The 11,322-nt window shown below is 37.3% G+C and overlaps 2 protein-coding genes and 1 long non-coding RNA gene across 6 annotated transcripts; 1 reads left to right on the top strand and 2 right to left on the bottom strand.

Annotated features, from left to right (window-relative positions):
- Window positions 1–3,858: 3,858 nt before the first annotated feature.
- On the top strand, window positions 3,859–8,265 carry LOC114725659 (RNA N6-adenosine-methyltransferase mettl16). 4 transcript variants are annotated; one of them, XM_028912186.1, is made up of 10 exons: window positions 3,859–4,288; window positions 4,892–5,097; window positions 5,225–5,678; window positions 5,771–5,978; window positions 6,945–7,052; window positions 7,141–7,290; window positions 7,376–7,445; window positions 7,773–7,817; window positions 7,911–7,966; window positions 8,078–8,265. In XM_028912186.1, exons 1-9 carry the CDS (start codon window positions 4,056–4,058, stop codon window positions 7,919–7,921), a joined length of 1,485 nt encoding a protein of 494 aa, XP_028768019.1. In that variant the 5' UTR covers window positions 3,859–4,055; the 3' UTR covers window positions 7,922–7,966; window positions 8,078–8,265. The 4 variants fall into 4 exon arrangements, 3 of the variants coding, with proteins under 3 accessions (XP_028768019.1, XP_028768018.1, XP_028768017.1); XR_003738433.1 differs by having other exon boundaries at window positions 7,773–7,966; XM_028912185.1 differs by having other exon boundaries at window positions 7,911–8,265.
- LOC114725661 (uncharacterized) lies at window positions 7,869–8,844 on the bottom strand. The gene is made up of 2 exons (XR_003738434.1): window positions 8,324–8,844; window positions 7,869–8,291 (listed from the first exon to the last, which is right to left on the bottom strand). It is a non-coding gene; the product is annotated as an uncharacterized LOC114725661 (long non-coding RNA).
- A 377-nt stretch (window positions 8,845–9,221) lies between these two features.
- LOC114725628 (PI-PLC X-box domain-containing protein DDB_G0293730) lies at window positions 9,222–10,851 on the bottom strand. The gene has a single exon (XM_028912154.1). It carries the CDS (start codon window positions 10,457–10,459, stop codon window positions 9,506–9,508), a length of 954 nt encoding a protein of 317 aa, XP_028767987.1. The 5' UTR covers window positions 10,460–10,851; the 3' UTR covers window positions 9,222–9,505.
- Window positions 10,852–11,322: the final 471 nt, after the last annotated feature.

Here is an 11,322-nt window from a genome sequence, read left to right as displayed (position 1 = left end):
TCTTAGGTTCCATTCCATTAGAGTATGTTTGGTAATGATTCATGAGGCGGACCTTTAGCAAAAAGCGACCTTTTCTCCTCAGGTCATGGGTCGCCGAAATGATAAACAACTCAGCAATTAGCTCCAGAATCTATGGATAATCCCTTCGTCAATCAATCACAAATTAACACAGTAGGAGCAAGTACTTGATCTGCTGATTTATGATCCAGTTCCCCAATCCGATAGAAAGCCCATGATACTATTATTGTCGTGTATTGATGACTCTCTGTTCCAACTTTCAAAAACATGTTAACATTTTCTTAAATTCGTGTAAACTGAAAACTCAGTTAAATTTATTGGTTTGTTCGTTGAATTTTTTTTTTTTAACGTTTTTATCTTATAAAATCGTGTGAACTCACTCTTAAATTCATTCTAAATTTTTTTATTTAATTATGTTTAATGATTTTATATATGAATTTCATAAAACTTATTTGTTAAATATGGTAAAATATGAATGTTAATGGATTTAATTTCAATTATTTAGATTTAAAACATATTTAAATTAAATTGTTGTCATTTTTTAAATTCTAATTACTTAATTATATACTTCTAATATCAATTTATTAGTAAACGTAAATTCTTATGAGTTTATGATTCAGGTTCACAATCTGAGTTTAAATCCCATTACTAATTTACTTAAACTTATAAGTGTGACAACCTTGCATAATACTACACATTTTTCACTTGAATTTTGGATAAATTTGTCGGTTTTTCTGAAAAAAGTATTTGATCTGCCCTTCTTTTTTTAATTTCTTAATCTTTTTTGTGATATAAAATGGAGATTTTTGTTTTTGCCAACAGATATATGTGGGACATAAATTTTGAGAGTAAAAGAACGGTGTTCTGCTTGCGTGATTACTTGCTAAATAAAAGGAAATGGAACAGACACGTGTACGGTAATTTGAAACATGGATGGAAGGCTGATGAATTAATGGCAGTATATATCATCAATCCAAATTAGCGTCTAATGATGAATGGATGGAACCTATCGTCCGTCGGTTCAGCTGGCGAAGGAGTGAGACATATGACTAAGTTGGTATGTGTTTGATCCTTGGAGAGTATCACTTTGTTGTGGTTTTAGTCGCGGCGCTTGGAGAGGCATCCTAGCTCCTGGGTGCCCAGGTAAACGCCTGAGGGTAATTGATGGCTCGCCCTGCCCAACATTGGTATGACCTAGGAGGAAGGGAGATTTCGCCCTGCCCTTGGATCGTGGGTGAGCCCAGCCCCTTTCCAAAAATTTTTGTATCAAAAAAAAAATGATGAATGGATGGATCTAATCCAAAAAAAATAGATCGTGTGGCCTGCCTGCATTAAGGTTGACTGGCTAAATGAATAGCAGATCGCCAGAAATTGGAAATTCAAGGGCCCCCCAGCTTTAATGCCACCCGGCGCCCACATGCCCAGTGGCCCTTCACCTAGAAGAACGTGATTGATTTTATCCGTTTTAACTTGAATTCAGTTCAATATCCAGTCTTTTTTTTTAAAAAAAAAAATTTTGTTTGTAATTATTTATTTTCTCCTTCGCCACACTTTTTAATATATATGTGTGTGTATTAAATACAAGAGATTCCATTTTGAGTCCTTGAATTTATGAGCAGCATTCTGTCTAAAAATGGTTGATGTTGATTTTTTTTCTCAAAACTAATTAAATGCATTGAGAAAAATATTAACATGAAATTATATTATAAGCGTTACAGACACACAGGAAAATAACGTAGACTTCATGGAAGAGCTTTTTGCCAAAAAAAAAAAAGTTGTGTTGTTCATGTTTAGCATTTTGTTTTAAACTTGTAATGATCCATGTGCTTTGGTGGGAGAGATAACTTCACTCATACAAACTACCTTTCATTTTGTTTCTCCTGGCATCTCTTTTAATACAGTGTAAATCATATTTTCTTTTGGTAGTAATGAAATTCATTATTATTTACCAAACAAATTAAATTTACTTGAATCGTGCCTAAGATCAATTATATCACAAGATAGACTAATTATAGCCTGTATTATCTGTCGAGAGTTAAACGTTAAAATCATTTAATTATGCAACTTTAAGAACTGATTTCACAGTTCAAAGTGATTAGAAAATGATACCAGGATTAATACTCTGTAATCTGTATAACGCACTAGGCTTCTTACATAATGCTAATTTCTTCACTTGGAGTCCTGAGGGAAGATTGGGATAAGCATTGATTGAAAAACATGCTCAAAAAAAGCACCAACTAAGAAATATACGATTTACGTTTTGCATTCTGCATCTTTCCGTTGTTTGACATATTCTTTCGGGAAAAAAAAGATAAGAATTCTCATATGAAAACTTCATTATTAAAAGATGATTAGACAATTCCCGGATGGAATTAAAATTAAACTTTTAAAAATATTTTTATAATATATAAAATAATTTATCTTGAAAAAGTGTTTTAAACTTTTTCATGATTAGCAAACAAACCTGTTGCTTTTACTGTGATCTGTGCTATTTTGTCCTTGGCTCATTTTTAAAGGAGTGTTTGGAAACACTTAGAGGGTGTTTGGAAACACTTAGAGGGGTAACCCTCAAAGGTGCTTCTCAGAAGCATTTTTTCATAAAACGAGACAAACTCCTTCACATATTTACTTCGTAAACCGTAAAAGCATTTCTGAAACTATAATTTAGTTTCTATCCAAACACTCCCTTAAAAATGTTTCTGAAAAACACTTTTTTATAAAATGAGACAAATTTTTTTACATATTTATCTCGTGTATTGTAAAATTATTTTTAAAATTATAGTTTGATTTCCATCCAAATATCCCTACTTCCCACACCATTTTCACCTCTCCAGTCGCTTTCAGACACATCTATCCTATCCCTAAGCCCGACACCATTTTCACCTCTCCAGTCGCTGAAATATATTTTACGCCAAAATAACACCCCAAAAATATGTTGTTATATCACTCTATATATAATAATAAATTCCATCCCTCCATATTTATCCTTTCTTCTTGAGCTTATATTTCACTTTAAATCATGAACAGTTCCATTTAATTTTCAAACTCCAGTGGTCACAGATTCTACATATACAATCCATAGCTTACCGTGATTGTTACGGATTCTTGCACATGAAGTTGCCCACCACCTCTTCTACGGATAACCATCAAGGACACTCACCCGTTTACTTGCTTTGCCCCACACCCCTTCATCTTCTCATTCCTCCATGATTAATTGTTACCTTCTTCACGATGCATGTCTATATTTTCAGATTTCAAATTTAATGCTATCCGTAAAATTGAGACGTCCTTGTAAATTGGGACCCAGATGATGTCTTGGGACAGTGATAATTGGTTGCGATTGAGGTTCACCTTCAACCCAAAGATTCTAGAAGTAATTAGACTAATGATTTATGCTTATAAAAATAATTGATCTTGATATTTATATTTCCACTGAAAAATGTAGTATAATCCAGAAAAAGGGTCACCTTATAATTATAAATATAACTTTAAAATCGCATTTCACTTGATTAAATCACAAAAAAAAAACCCATCTTTTTTTCCATGCCAACAAAAACCCCATCATTTTTTGGTCTTGGATTCTCTCGCTTTATTTTGGACTTGGTACAGGCAGTGGGGCAGCAATGCTACAACTATAAGACAACATGCGGACGCCGCAGTCCAAACATATACAGAGAGAGTACATCGTTTTTGTTTTGGGCTTAAAGCCCTTTTATAAGCCACATGCCCAATTCTCGGCTAAGCCCATTTATCATTTTTCTCATTATTTTAAGAAAAAGAAAAGAAATATCTGAGGACGCAGCAGAATTTTCAGGCCAGAAAAACCAAAAATTCGTGGCGTTTTGGCCTGCGCCCCTCCCATGAAGTCCCTTGTTGTTTCCCAGAAATACCGAATCGACCAAGGGCGGAGCTAGAGGAGAAAAGGGAAACCAAAGCGTGAAGAGGCAAAAACGTCGGGCTTTTCATATTTACCCGCGTCTCTCTGTTCCCTCGAAAGTGCTTAGCCGTGTTCCCACTTTCCGCAAAGAACTCTGAAAATGGGGAGCAAGAAGAGGAAGAGGAAGAGGAAGGAGGAGCGACCCACTATTCATCCCAGGAACAAGTACTCTGAGAATCCCCCCGACTTTGCTCAGTTAGCTTCTCTCTACCCATCCTTCCAACCTTTTGTCTACTACTCTCATGACGGTTGTCCCAACATCGATTGGACCGACTTTAACGCGACCCGAGAACTCACCCGCATTTTGCTTCTCCATGATCATTCTCTTAACTGGTAATTCCCTTGGTTTTGCTCCAAATTGAAAATTCTTACTTTGTGTTGCTATACGATGCATTTGTTTTCTTGTATGCCTTTCTGTTTACCATAACAACGTCTTTCATTAGCTGCTTCAGTTGAAATAATCGGGGTTTGGCGTGTCTTGGGAGTATTGAAATAAAGTAAAGCTACATTGATGTCATCTGCTGACTCTGATTCCTACTGAAAAATTTCCTCTTGTTTTATCCTTTTGATTTCGTTGGGTCGAATGGAGATTTTTAGCAATTATCTGTGTTGTTCATATAGTGAAGGCTGCAAATGCAGTCCAATTCTCTAATGAGCGGAGGACTAATGCAATGTTTGGTATGGGAAAAGTGTTTTCTAGAAAGGAAATGGAAAATGGGGAAATGTACCTATTCCATTTCCTTTCTAGGTGCATGCCCCTTTTCTTTTCTAGAATACACTTTTTCCCGTACCAAACATTGTATAAAAAATTGAATTCTACCTATTGAAGGGGTTGTGATGTTCCAACAGTGTTCTCTTCGACAAATTATTGATTCTGTCTGGTTCTACGGCAGGGAAGCCTGTGTTGACATTCTTTTTTTTTTTTTCAATTTCTAGGTGGATTCCTGATGGGCAGCTCTGCCCCACTGTACCCAACAGGTCTAATTACATCCATTGGGTCGAAGATCTTCTCTCTTCTGACATTATTACACATACTTTTTCAACTGGAGGCAAGGTGAGAGGATTTGACATAGGAACTGGAGCAAATTGCATTTACCCGCTTCTTGGTGCATCTCTTCTAGGCTGGAGTTTTGTAGGTTCAGGTATATAATCTTGAGTGGTATTGCTGTATTTCGGGTCTTTAGCTGGACCTTCTATGGTATTTTTTTCTTTTTTGGCAACTCCTGTGCACTTCGGATTTAGTACTAAACTTCACTCAAACGGCTACAGATGTGACTGACGTTGCAATAGAGTGGGCGAGCAGAAATGTTCACAGTAATCCACATATCTCTGATTTAATTGAAATTAGAAAGGTTGAAAGCAATGAAAACGCTGTCTCTGTTGAAAGGCATCATGGAGAGTCAGTCTGTGATGAAAATAAGATAGATTTGGGTGGGGATTGTCGTGCAGAGGTACCTCCTGAGTCTTCATTACCACTTGATTTGCGTTCCAGCTGTGATAATAATTATTATGGACCACCCATACTTCTTGGTGTAGTCAGGGATGATGAAAAGTTTGATTTCTGCATGTGTAATCCTCCATTTTTTGAAAGTTTAGAGGAAGCAGGACTTAATCCAAAAACTTCTTGTGGTGGTTCTCGGGAAGAAATGGTTTGCCCTGGTGGAGAGAAGGCCTTCATTACTCGTATTATTGAAGATAGTGCTGCACTTAGGCATTCTTTTCGGTACTATGATTTGTTTGTGAAAAAAATCAATTGCAATTTCCGACATTTCTGTGATAAATTGACTGGAAATTAATGCTTATTCTTGTTTATAGTTGGTTCACTTCAATGGTTGGGAGAAAATCAAACCTCAAGTTCCTCACATCGAAACTTTGGGCAAGTGGAGTCGCTATAGTGAAGACAACTGAATTTGTTCAAGGCAAGACATGCCGGTGGGGACTAGCTTGGTCTTTCTTGCCTCCAAGGCAGAAGAAGATACCAACCTCTATTCCTGAGAAAACTAACATGTCTTTTATGCTTGAGGTGTGTTATTTTTATCGCAATATTTAAGAATTACATTTCTTTGGGGCTACAAATAATCTTATTGGTTGTCTTCCCGTGCCAATCGTATGATGATGTAAATAAAGAGTAACAATTTGCGTAGAAAAACTGTCAGGAGACTTGTCTGATTATGTCTTATAATGCATTGGGACCATGGGAAAATAACTAATAATGCACTCCAAATATGGTTACACATTATATGGCATAATAAGAAATGATTTTTTGGAAGTTTTGTTATTCACATTAGTCATTTATTTTTCAAGCTGTTTTCTAACAGATTTATGCAGTATATCGTAACGAGTAAGCCATTAATTTAAAAATTTATTCAATAACAATCTCACTTGTAGATTTTCTGGATTCAAATTATTAGTCGGATCATGAGAGTGTGGATTTGTACAATGTAAGTTTACTAGCTTAAAAAAGTCTTCGTGATAGTTTGATGGAAATGTAGTAAATTCTGAAACATTTTCGACTAAGCTGTAAAGGGAGACCACTGTGGCTAGTGTTAATTTAGGAACCTTAAATGACAGCTTGTAGAAGGTTTTTCTTTCTTTCTTTCTTTTTTTGGTTGGCCTTCAATCAGTGCATATGTAATATCCTTATATTTTACCTTATTATTCTAATTACTATACCAAATGTAAACTTGTTAAGGGTGGGTGAGCATTCAATTTTTGCACTCTTTGTTCAAGGTCAACATTGTTGAATGGGCTGACCAGTCCGGGGGAAATTATGGCTGCATTTGTGTGTCAATTGCCAGCACGAAAAAAGTTGATATTCAATTTGAAAAGTTTAGATGTTTCCATTATTAAGATATACATATGCTGTTGCCTATGATTAGGCTTCTGTTCTTTCATATAGTTTATATTCCTGCTCATACGATATACTACTTATTTTCTCCTGTTGTTGGCTTGTTGCCTATAAAATTTTATAATGGGAATGATTTTTCAGCGTCTTCAGCGACATCATGGTGCCATACATGTGTTGGAAGCTGTTGAGTCCTACTTCACTTTACACAGCTTACCCTGTACACTGAATTCCTCCTCTTTCACAGTGGATGTAAGACGCACTACTCTATCTCTTTCACACTGGATGTAAGACGCACTACTCTATGTTTGATGGCTATTACACTCAATCTCATTCATAGGTCGAGGCATCAAAAGATGAGTGTGATTCAATATTGATGAATGAGTTGCCACTTATTCATAAAGGTGCCCAATCTGAATCCGGTAGAGAGACATCTAATGGATCAAGTTATACTGACATTAGTTATGATAAGCTCCGCTTCCGTGTTTCGGTATGTTTCTGTTTCTTTACTGACATGAGATATGATATTTATTGGGAAAATTTACATTGGCGCTTGCTATCTTTCCATAATAAAGGTTTTCCAGCAAATTCCTGGGACGCTACTGGTGAAAGGTTCATTGCAAGAAAAGAGTAGCCCACTATCAGGTGTTTGTGCAACCTGTATTTCTAATTTTAATTTATCTGTACATTTTTTCAGTTTTATTGGTATTTTGACCCACAGGTGACTCTAGAGGGTTTTGGAGGAATACATTGTACTGTGCATATCATAAGCGTTGTGTGTCTGATTATCTAGGTCAAGAGAAAACAGTATACTTCTATTTCTTTCGCTATTCTTATGCATCGTCTGCCCCTATCTCTTCACCTTCCTCCATTGGTTTCCCGCATTTGGACTACATTCTCATTTCTGGAGCATTGAGCTGGAGAATATACTGAATGAACAAAGCACTCAGTTGTTGCTTATTCTCTTTGCAGGAGCATTCTCGTTGATATTTCAAAAAATGGAGGAAGATTTGCGGAGTAAATTTTGTATAGATAAAAAATCAGCTTAGGATTTGATTTTTTCTTCTTCTTCTTCTTATTGGACTACAAAGGCTATGAAAATTTGTGCAGAGAAAGACTAGCGACCTCGTTGACAACTTGTAGCTCGTAACAAATCTCATGAGAAAGTAAATACACTCTGTAGGAGGATTATGGGTATTCATAATAAGCGTAGGATTTGATTTTGAGTCATACGTAATTGGAGCTTACCGATATGTAACGCATGTACGTACCTACAGGAAGTTGCGAAGTTATATTAGAGTGGAGTGAAGGCTCGGTTATGCTTCATTGCTTTTGGATAGATGTTAGTTTCAATTATTGGGTTCGGCTTGTGCTTGTTTGAATCGAAGGGGAGTGTTGATTTGTCTGTTGTACATTAATGGCTGGCCATTTCTTTATGGAGATATATTTGCTTTGCTGTATGGCATTGATGGTTACGTGACAAGAAGGACTCTACCAATCATCTTTTTTTTTGGTTTGCCAACCGGACTCTGCCAATTATTGAATTTCTGCCTCTTCGAAAGTATCAACCCTTCAATCATGTTGGCTCATGAAGCGCCTTGCAAGATATTTTCTCTGTGGTCTATGGGATTTGGAATTTGAAAGAAAATAATGTGCGTAATGCATGCTTAGGTGGAATCACGGTTTGATTTTAGTCTATTAGAATATTAAGAGATAATGCTTGTCGAACTCGTGGCTTGATGGGAAGAATGTTCTACTTTCTCCTCTCAAATCATGAGTTTGAATCGGTCAAGCGCACACAACACAATACTTAAATAATGGTTAGGTATTTAAGTGTTAACGGTGAAGTCTTCCAGAATGCGTAGCTGAGATGCATATCTTGATGTGCCTATTTGTTGGTGAATTCGTTCACCTTTCCCTTCCCCCTTTTTTCAATTTATTCGGTTAGGCATTTAGATCTTTCTATTATAGACAATCCTGTCTCACATTAAATATGACTCTTCTCTATTTTCATTTGTCATGGTCGGTCACTAAATATGATCACATCTTCTTGTTCTTGTGACAATCACTCCATTAACTGCTTATGTTGAGTAAGCCTGCACAATATTATGTTATAAATACATTTTTGTTAAATTTATGATTTCAATAGAAAGTTAATCGCCCATGACCCTCAAGCTAAACTAAGGGTAAATTAAGGCTTATTGTTTCGTAATTTATCTTGGTAAATTGACTAAATTCAGGAAAAAGAATTTAATGAAGTCCCTGCAACGGATTCTTTAGCTAAACCCTATCACCAAGGGGGGAAAAATCATGGGTCGGCCTATGCCGTCTCATTCACCCACCATCTGGGGTAATCGACTAAGTATGCCATTTGGTCCAACTAAAATTAATCATCAACATTTGTGATAAATCAATAATCAATAAGTTTCGAAATCAACTTGAATAAATAAAAAATGGTTCACAACATACATGACACATTTTTTACTGGAACTGGACCCCGTTGCGGACTTCAATAAATTTACATGCCACAAGTGAGCGTAACGTGTTCACTTTAGGCATCACATTACAATTGACAAAGAACCCAAATGACGGGAGACATGTACATGACAAACAAAAGCCATTACAGAGCGATGCAGAACAATGGCGACGTGGAAGGTGGAATTGGAATCCCAGACCCAATCAAGAACGGATCTTTTATGGCAGATTCAGGCTTTGCCTTCAACCCTTGCATGGGTGAGCCCTACACAAGCATCCACAAAATCTTCATCTATAAAGTCCGTAGAAAATACCTGCAACCTGTCTCCAATCCCCTTGGAATAGCACTGCGATATAAACAATCTGTTATAGGCATGGATCCTTCCCGTCACTGGTTTCACGCACACAACTGGGTTATCCGCCACCGGCGTCACCGTATTCTCCACCCTGTAAAAGTACTTCCTCGACGTTGCCGCCGGCTGCTCCCCCAGGTGCTTCAGATTGCTCTCGAATTTCGTCGATGGCAGATCAGTCTCGATCCAGTTATCCCTCAAATACCCTGCGCTCCATAGCGGACTCCCTGCTCCCGGACGAGCCGATTTTCTCGGCTTCCAAACACATATGATCCTCTTCGGCAACACTTCCGCTATAGTCTTCTCAAACACGTGGTCGTCCTGGTGGATCAGGAACTCCCCCAGCTGTTCAACTAAGTACTTGCCGAAATCGGGCGGGTCTTCGTGCCCGAACTCCGTTCGGATCTCCAGGATTATGATCTCCGATTGGGTTTCCGATAGGAACTTCTTGATGTCCTTGATCACGACGTCGACGCTGTAAGTGGTGAGTATTCCGTGGCAGACTCGTCGGTTCTTCTCGATCCTGACGTCGAGGACCCGGGTCCCCGTGACGAGCTGTTGGTAGATTGACAAGGATTGGCATTGAGCGAAGGGACGAGTGATGAGAGGGATTCCGATTTTGTTAGTCGCAGAATCGTGCGTTCCTGGCCAAACAATCTTGTTGATATGAACTTTCTCTGGGCCAAGCTCAGACATCCAGTTTTTCCTATCTTGGGGTCGAAATTCAGCGCCAGGGTAGTCTTCGCCGGAGACTTTGAGATCAGCCAGAACTTTCTTCTCCGTTCGGATTTCCTTTCTCCGCTTAATTTGTTTGGAACATCCAGAACCCATGTTCAAAGTACAAGGAGAAGAACAAGATGGCGATGATGAGGAGGAGGAGGAGGAAGAAGAAGAGGGAGAATTCCTAGTTCTTGCGCGTCCACGGGTAGGAAGCTGATGAAGGAGAAGAATTGCCAGGTGAGAGTATCAACAGATGAACATAAATAAATTAAAGCAAATAACGAATGATGAATTGGTGAGTGGACATAGGATTGATGAGTTATGATTTTCTGTTTAATTCACTTTATTTGTCTGTATATATATTAATATCATAATGGATTGCAGTTGATACAGGAAAACGCTGAATTAGTAGCTTGTAAGAAATGGTTTGTTTAGTTGCACTTAATCTGTTAAATATAGATATAGGAAACTAATTACGAACCAACGTGTATAAACGACTCAGTAATATAATACTTCATATTCCCCAATGATCTATTCTTATAATATGATATGATTTGATGATACATCTCACGTTGAAGTTGTCGAATTTAAAATCTGATCCTTACATGCACAAATGTAATTAAAAAAAAAAGTAAGTATTGTTTATCATGTAACGAGTTTTTGAACAAAATAATATTTGATAACAAAAATTTAAGAATTACATGCAACTTAATTATGTGTTGATTTCGCCTGATTTAATTAAAAAGGAATAATAATTAATTGATCGATGTATGGTTAAATTGGGGTGCTCCTTGTGCGGGCCAGTTGATGTCATTATTGGTGGGGAGCCATAGTCGAGGGTTTATCTGTGGTTGGTCCACTTGGATGGATGGATGGATGGCCAAACTTTCTTTGTCTTCCAGGATATGATCACTGTCTCCCTGTCATATTAATTATAAAATAAAATAAGCTTTTGTCAAACCAAAGCAAAAACG

Source organism: Neltuma alba, unplaced genomic scaffold (genome assembly GCF_004799145.2).
Source record: "Neltuma alba isolate B1F8T4 unplaced genomic scaffold, ASM479914v2 tig00012259_pilon, whole genome shotgun sequence".
NCBI classification, from domain to species: Eukaryota; Viridiplantae; Streptophyta; class Magnoliopsida; order Fabales; family Fabaceae; genus Neltuma; species Neltuma alba.
The sequence above is the reverse complement of the archived record's forward strand: the minus strand, read 5'-3'. Positions and strand labels throughout refer to the sequence as shown.

What these genes read in the sequence shown, in the direction of transcription:
- LOC114725659 (XM_028912184.1), top strand. Translation starts at nt 4,056, where the DNA reads ATGGGGAGCAAGAAGAGGAAGAGGAAGAGGAAGGAGGAGCGACCCACT. An exon ending in CATGATCATTCTCTTAACTG is followed by an intron (nt 4,289 to 4,891) that starts GTAATTCCCTTG and finishes TTCAATTTCTAG; the next exon opens with GTGGATTCCTGATGGGCAGC. An exon ending in AAAGAGTAGCCCACTATCAG is followed by an intron (nt 7,446 to 7,772) that starts GTGTTTGTGCAA and finishes TTCTCTTTGCAG; the next exon opens with GAGCATTCTCGTTGATATTT.
- LOC114725628 (XM_028912154.1), bottom strand. Translation starts at nt 10,459, where the DNA reads ATGGGTTCTGGATGTTCCAAACAAATTAAGCGGAGAAAGGAAATCCGA.